Here is a 7,663-nt window from a genome sequence, read left to right on the forward strand (position 1 = left end):
GTTTATTTCTCCCTCCCTGTGCATCAAACCTTCTCTCCCATGCGTCGCTCCTTTTACTCCTCATCTGCCGCTACGTTCACTCTTGCTGGGTCTCTTATTGGTGCACATGCCAGCATGATATATGCCATTCGCACTAACACTTCATTCAATTCAGGAGCTTCTGCTTCATGCCACACACTATCCCTTTTTGATTCATGCGGTGTAGTATCATAGACGCTTTGCTCATAATAAGGTGATTTCACCCTATATATAGATTTTGTTATCCCTAATTTTTATGTTTGTGTTAGTGCTAGATGGATTTAATGATGTAGATGCTTAATTGGGTGAGACATAGATCCATGTAATAGGAAGGGTGCTGATTAGATGTGCCATAGTCTATGATATCTTATCATCTCTTCTCGTTCCCTCAACAAGGTGAGTTTTCCCTCTTGGTAGTAGGTGTTCATAGTTCCATATTGTTTGTCAATTGCACTAGTCCTCCAATAGATGGCCTTCGACTGCATGGTTAAGGTCTTCTCACCCCATGTGTTGTAATATTCTAGGAGTGCAATCATCAAGAACATGAGCATCTAGTTTTTCACCATGTCTTAAGTGCAACAACAATACCAAGTCCTAGAATCATAATGCATTTACTAGTTTTCAAATAGGCAAAATGACCACTAAAGAAAACCACTATTCATTGAAGTGACCTTTATCGCTAATCCAAAGTTTAGCCATATATTGAAATTGCCTAATTATGTAACTGCAAAAAATTTTATAAATTAAATAGATAAAAAAACATAACATCAAACCCCCTTCTATTCTCATATCACTCTTGGGTGACAAGGGCAGCGAGCTAGGCCTCCACATTGCTAGATCCCTTCTTCCCATACTCTATCTTGCTACTGCTCGAGCTTGGTGTCGAGAGCCTATGTAGTGGCTTCCTCTGCTATCCCCAAGGAGCACACACTGCAACTTCCTTCATGCTACCACAACAAGGCCTACAACTGACCTAGGCCGTAATAGTTGGATTTGAGGCCTCCACACCTAGATCCAATGTCCTACGAATGAGGACGTACTTGTAGATCTACATGTTGGCATCCCACATCCTCCTAGATAGCATGATGGCTTAGAGATTCTGATATTCATGGCCCATGCAAGGGGTGTCCTCCCTACTTTCCAGAGTCATTTTTTGGCTTCTTGGTGGTGTTCCCATTTAGGCTATTGCTTGCTGTGGTTGAGCTGTCGCTAGGCTTATAGCTTGATGTTTATGGAGGGTGGTGGTAGCAATGGAGACTGCATGTCTGAAGGATGTGGATGGAGCAAGGGGGTGTGCTGCTACAACAAGATTGTTGCCACTATGGTAGAGATTATTGATGCGGGCTTGGAGCAGTGGCATGTTGGTGAGGGTCAGGGTGTGTGGTTGTAGTGGGGAGGGTTGTGCATGGAGGCTTGGCTATGATGGTGGATACTTTTGTGTGAGGTTTTGGTGACTTTGGAGTTTGGCCACATGTAGTTGGCACATGTGGCTACATCCAACATAGTGAACGACGAATCTCTATGTGTTGAGGTGTCGGCCATGCAGGGTAGCAATAGAAGTTAGTTTATGATTAGTGTGGTAGTTGTTTGAGGTTGTCATACTCTTGTCAACCAGGTTTGCTTGTAGTGAATCACGACAAATGTGGTGCAAAACAACATTGTAATATTGGTGCTTGCAACAGTGATGACTTCTTGGAAACACAACTTGCAGTAGTCAGTGGTGGGTAGCCTGGCTTAGTTGGGGCTAGTTTGGTGCAGGTTATCATCGAAGATGGCACAAGTGGTAGCATTGGCATGCTAGCCTGTCGATGGTGAATGTGTACATCAATGTCTCTGGAGGCTTCTGGGTGGCTATTCTTGTGGTGTAGTCGAGACTAGAAGAAGCTTAGAAGAAGGTGGAGATCTTGAGGTTGTGGGGTGGCATTACACATCCTTTTGATGGCAGTACAAAAATAAAACCTTGATGTGGAACTTCAGTGGCAGATGTGGTGAGACCTAGGCGTGTTTTGTTTTCAAGGAAGAGGCTGTGCGGGCCTGATTCATTGGAACCTTTTGATCAATATACAGTATGTGGTACTACGCGACACTTTCATGACAGGTCACCTTCTTGGTGTAGTATTGTCTTCTTCTCTCGGTTTCTGACTAGAGTTTCACTGACTATGGATGTGTGACATAAGGACAATAGTGGCTTGTTGCCAAGGAGGATGTTTGGATTTATCAAGGCTAGGGAGATGTTTATGCCCATGGCAAGTGGTCTTGAGTGGACTGACTTGGCATTTCCTGGCTCCTGGCCTCTATCTTGTTTTAGGTTGAGGTGTCAGTGTCTATTTTTGGCTTATGCTGCAACTAGCCCAACTAGTCGTATTTAATTACCTATGTTATGACTAGTACAACTGGCCATGTTAATTGGTTAATTATTATGGCCACTTTGGGCAACACTTGTTGTTCCCCCCTTTAAATTGTGGCTGCCTAGGAACATAGTTGCGAGAGCCCTTCAATCAATGAGACTAAGTTAAGTTATCTTCACTAACCTACACTCAACTTAATCTAGGTAACCCGACTGTCCTCTTGTAGCATCATCCATGCTAACACACTTGACAAACTTCATCAAGGATCATGTCACATGAGACACACACATAATTCGTATAGGTTCAATTATGAAACCACAATCCAAGTTTACAACATCTGTTTAACATCCACATATCCAACTACTCGTAAGTTTATTAAAATTGGTGCATAAGGTGCCAATGAGGCCATGAGCCATGCTGTACTAAGGGCCTAAGATTAATACACCGACCATCTAGTACTCATAGTGTGTCGAGGGATCTAGGGCATAGGAAAAACCTTAAACAGGGGCATTCGCACTTGCAAAACAACTTAGAGTAGCATCTTGAGTACAATAAGGTACATCTTGATTATAAGAAGGTACTTATTATCAGGCCTTACCTAAATTTAAATAATAAGGATCATGCAAATGGCTTTAGCAAGATAAAATGAAACAGTTTGTATCCAAAGGAGTACACAACTTTTACTTCCTTGCTAAAGCCATTTGCATGATCCTTATTATTTAAATTTAGGTACCACGCACTTCCTTGCTAAAACCTTCCTTGCTAGTTTTCATTTTATCTTCGCTTTAGCAAATAAATGGCTTTAGCAAGGAGTAGCATCTTGCTAGTTTTCGCATAAAAGCATTTATGCAATAAGTAAAAGTTTTTTTGTCATCTAATTTCTAAACATAGCATGGCTGAATGAGCATAAATAACTAAGCACCTTGTTGGAACTCGATCGATATTCCACAAGCCTTTCATCGTGCATACTACTCAGATAAGCTAGAAGTCACATAACGTGATTATATATGTCGAAGAGCATATATAATACTAGTCAAAACTCCGTAGAGGTATATGTTTTACCCACTCAAAAAACGAGGATACGACTCATATGATTCGTCCATACATAAGAAGTATCTCATACCTCAATGTTTCTCATACTTGGCCAAATATCACCCATGAATGATTTAAGATGGTCAAGGATACAGCTTCCTCTAGCTAACCCCGAGCCCTCCAGCTTCGAGCACATTCTAAGCGAAGCAGACCTTTGGATTCATGCTGGCGCAGGTCACTTGTGTGAACTTCAGCCCAGTAGCCTGGGTGCGATGAGGAACTCTTATTAGCGTGTGCGTTTCTTTGTTGTTTTTTATTGTTTTCATCTGCCTAAGTGATCACAATCTACAGCGTTTAGTGTTGTGGGTGCGTGTACTCCTGGCATTGTAACAAACTTTTTCATTTTATCTTGTCAATGCGTATTTCTTAATGCAAATACGCAGCTCTCTCGGGCGTATTCTCGATATTTTGCCACTCAAGTAATAAGTAAGGGGTACGTGTTTGGTTGGAGGTGTTAAAGTTTAATACGTAATGTAGCTCTTTTGTTTTATTTGATAATTAGTGTCTAATCATAGACTGATTAGGCTCAAACAATTCGTCTCGTAAATTACTCTGTAGCTGTGTTTTTAGTTTCGTATAAATAGTCACTACTACAATAAACTTAACGGAGACGGTTGTTTTTTTTTGGAGGCAGGCAAAGACAACCGCCTCCGAACAAAGGTCACAGTTATTAACGGAGACGTTTTATTGCCCGTCTCGATAAATAAATCAAAAAAATAAAAAGCCCATCGACGAGCCCATCGAACCCATCGACGGGCCCGCTAAGCCCAATAGATCACTGCCACCACCGACGCTGGATCTAAGCACCGGTTGGCGGATCCTAGGGAGGGAGGGAGTGCTGAGGCACCTCTGTTGTAAGCACCCGCCGTTGGGAGGCTCTTCCACGTGAAGCCACCATGGATCGGCCCGCTACCACCGTAGATCTTAGCACCGGTGAGGGAGAGAGTGAAGGAGATGAACAGATGAAAAGAGAGAGATGGGGAGAGCTAAGGTACCTCAGAACTATGTTGCCGCAGCTCGTCGTCAAGCCTTGGACCTCACGCCTAGGGCCAGCCCTGACTGGATAGGAAGCTGCGAGAGGGAGGGAGAGGAAGTTGAGCGTCCACCGGGGCTGCGAGGTTGCGATAAATATTTTTTTAGTAGTGAGTTTATATTTAATACTCTACTGATGTAATCCAAACAGCGCCTAAGCATATGAAGTCAAGTAAGCGACCCTGCCCAAGCACATTTTTCATTAATTAATTAAGAGGGAACACTTAGAAGATAAAGCATGAACTGCACTCATGTTATTTTCTGTCAGAGAAGAAGTTCTTGAACAAGTATTGTTTTGGGGGAACTCCAAAGCCACGGTAGAAGTAAAATCTACTGAACAACAATCCCTGCAGGGGATGTGTTCATCATAATGGAAATCATACACACACTGGGTTATCATTTATTCCATTATTCTTAGTCACTTGCTAGACCGGCAGCAACATGATGCAAACCTCATCAAGACTCGTTTTCCCCAGCTATTTCTATAAGGTTTAGGAATCGCAGCATCACATGTGAGCAATAGTGTGTCGATCAAGCGTCAGCTTTGGCTGGGGTTATCTCTGGCACAGCAGCAGCAGCAGCAGCATCCGCAGGCGCTTCTGCCGCGGTGGTGGGAGCTGCTTCTGCTGCTGCTGGAGCCGAAGCGTCCGGGGCTACGGCTTCGCCCTCCCAGTAGGAGGTCTTCTTCCCCGACTTGGAAACCGTCTGGAAGACGTCCTCAGGCTTGACATTGCCTTTGACTGTCACCTTCTGCTCCTTGAGGTCTATGTCGAAGGTCTCAATTCCTGATTCGAGAAGAACAAGCGTCGTAAGAGGTAGGTCACTCGATCATATCCACGGGTGGTAAGCTGGTAATGCATCAGCATTTTAACATTGTGATGATTGATTATTAGGGTTTCTTAGAATCAATAGGTCTGTTAATAAGACACTAAGACTTTGTGTAGAAATTACAGTGAAAAAAAACACCTTCCATCTTGGAGAGCACTCTTCTGACCGCCCCGGCGCAACCCTCGCATGACATAGCAACCTTGAGGACAACAGTCTGCATTGTCAACTGGAGACAATTAGACCAGCGAAACATCATATTAATTAGGCTCTCATATCATATATGGCACCAGCACAAAAATTAATCAAGGGGTTGAGTGTCCATGCACATCAAGAACTGAGAGAAAACGAAGATAATCAGACCAGTGAAATTAACATTAATTAGCTAGCTCTCGTTCCCAACATTAATCAATGGGTTGAATGTCCATGCACATCAAGAACTGAGAGAAAACTAAGATAATCAGACCTGTGAAATTAACATTAATTAGCTAGCTCTGGTTCCAAACAATCAAATATTACTAGCATATTAGAAACTCGAATGTGTTGTCCTACCATCTGAAAAACTCAGAAAATTAACTGAGGCAGTTAGTTGTGTTCTCCTAATGTTGTGTACTTGCTTTGCTTCTAATTCTAAATCCCTAAATCGACCATAAAAAAGTAGTAATTTTACAGATTGAGAGAACCCATTCTATATACATGAGGAGGCAGTGTTGGTTACCTCAGCGGCCATGGCTCACGGCTCTCGACGGAGACGAGAGTAACCCAAGATCACGTGGCAGCCGGCAAGGAGGAGCTAGCAGGGAGGACTACCGGCAGACGTCGTCGACAACTCTCGACCTCGGCGTGGCCCGGCTTCATGGATCGGGGGACTGCATAAATAGACGAGGCGCGGTGGCGTAGCAAGAAAGCAGAAGCCGGCCGGTGACCCCGATAGGTGGACGCGCACCAGACACGCACAAAGCACGGATGGGGGAGAGAGAGAGAGAGAGCTCAAAAGCAGGCCCGGTTGTTGCTGTTGCCCAAGATGCCTGACCTGACCTGCGCCGCGCCGGGCGGCCTCGCGCCCTCCGCTCGCGGTGTAGTACGCTAGTACCGGAAGTACACCGCCCCCCGTGTGCAGTACAACTGCTGGTGGACTAGTGGTAGCAGCTGTAGTACTAGTACTCCTCCATACCTGCCAGCCGGCCGTCTCGCTCTGATAAACATTTCTGATCACTATTTGTTGATTTGTTATAAGAGATAAATATTGCTGAATGGATTGAGTTTAAGCGAAGAGAGCGGTAATTAAGCTTCGTTTTGTGTCTTGGATAAGAAGAGGTTGCCTTCTTGGCTCTTGTGGTACCCAGCTACCGGTGCCTGGGCTGGGCAGGCACCAATGCAAGCAGCGGCATCTTTGCCGACTCAGCCGCCGGGGATTTTCGTTGGCCTGGCCGGCCTGTTGGCCATCCATCGCCTCGCTTTACAGCCCTGTTTGATTTGTCCGTCTCACTGTCTCGTCAGATTCTTCCGTTCGTCGTCCGTGTTCTTATCTCCTTGTGCTGCCGGCCGCTGTTGTGCAGGTGATAAACCCTTTTGATTCGCGGTTTCTAGTCTCTTCCCTCCAGCAAGACAGCAATAATCGAGCTTTTTTCTTCTACGATTACGAAGACAGGAGGGCAGGGGCACGCTGGTCTTTTCGCAGCATAAACATGGAGCCACGTAGCCAAAAAGGCCAACTAAGGCCTTGTTTAGTTGACTGTAAAAACCAAAAAGCTTTTAAGACATGAAGCATTAAATATAGACAAAAATAAAAACTAATTGCACAATTTACCTGTAAATCGCGAGATGAATTTTTTGATCCTAGTTAGTCTATGATTAGACAATATTTGACACCAACAAACGAAAATGCTACAGTAGCGAAATCCAAAATCTTTTCGCATCTAAACAAGGCCTAAATTACGAAGACAGGAGGGCAAGGGCACGCTGGTCTTTTGTAAGAAAATTTCACTCTCATGGCAAATTATAAGAAATTTTAGGAGAGTGCGAATGTCTAACAATTAAAAGGTGTTTGGTTGAGGGTGTTAAAGTCTAATAGATATTATAACATTTCTATTTTATTTGACAATCATTGTCTAATCATGAGCTAATTAGGCTTAAAAATCCGTCTATGTAATTGTCTAAACATTCGATGTGATGGAAGTTTAACTCCTCAAACCAAATATAACCTAAGAGAGTAGTAAAAGACTAAAAAATCTCAAAATTGCACCCGTTGGTAGGATGACAGTGGGTCGGTAAGTTAGGGTAAGTGGGTAACGCACCTAACTAATCACGAGTGTTCGTTGTCATCAGTAGTGTTTTTCTCTCATAAT

General features: G+C 43.8%; 1 protein-coding gene across 2 annotated transcripts; it reads right to left on the minus strand.

Annotated features, from left to right (window-relative positions):
• Positions 4,718–6,570, minus strand: LOC8059624 (copper transport protein ATX1). Of its 2 annotated transcripts, none has more exons than XM_002453884.2 (3): positions 6,034–6,570; positions 5,457–5,532; positions 4,718–5,275 (listed from the first exon to the last, which is right to left on the minus strand). In XM_002453884.2, the coding sequence occupies exons 1-3, from the start codon at positions 6,043–6,045 to the stop codon at positions 5,022–5,024; spliced, it is 342 nt and encodes a 113-aa protein (XP_002453929.1). In that variant the 5' UTR covers positions 6,046–6,570; the 3' UTR covers positions 4,718–5,021. The 2 variants fall into 2 exon arrangements, with proteins under 2 accessions (XP_002453929.1, XP_021314850.1); XM_021459175.1 differs by having other exon boundaries at positions 5,457–5,544; positions 6,034–6,302.

The sequence above is a fragment of the Sorghum bicolor genome, chromosome 4, assembly GCF_000003195.3.
Source record: "Sorghum bicolor cultivar BTx623 chromosome 4, Sorghum_bicolor_NCBIv3, whole genome shotgun sequence".
NCBI lineage: Eukaryota > Viridiplantae > Streptophyta > Magnoliopsida > Poales > Poaceae > Sorghum > Sorghum bicolor.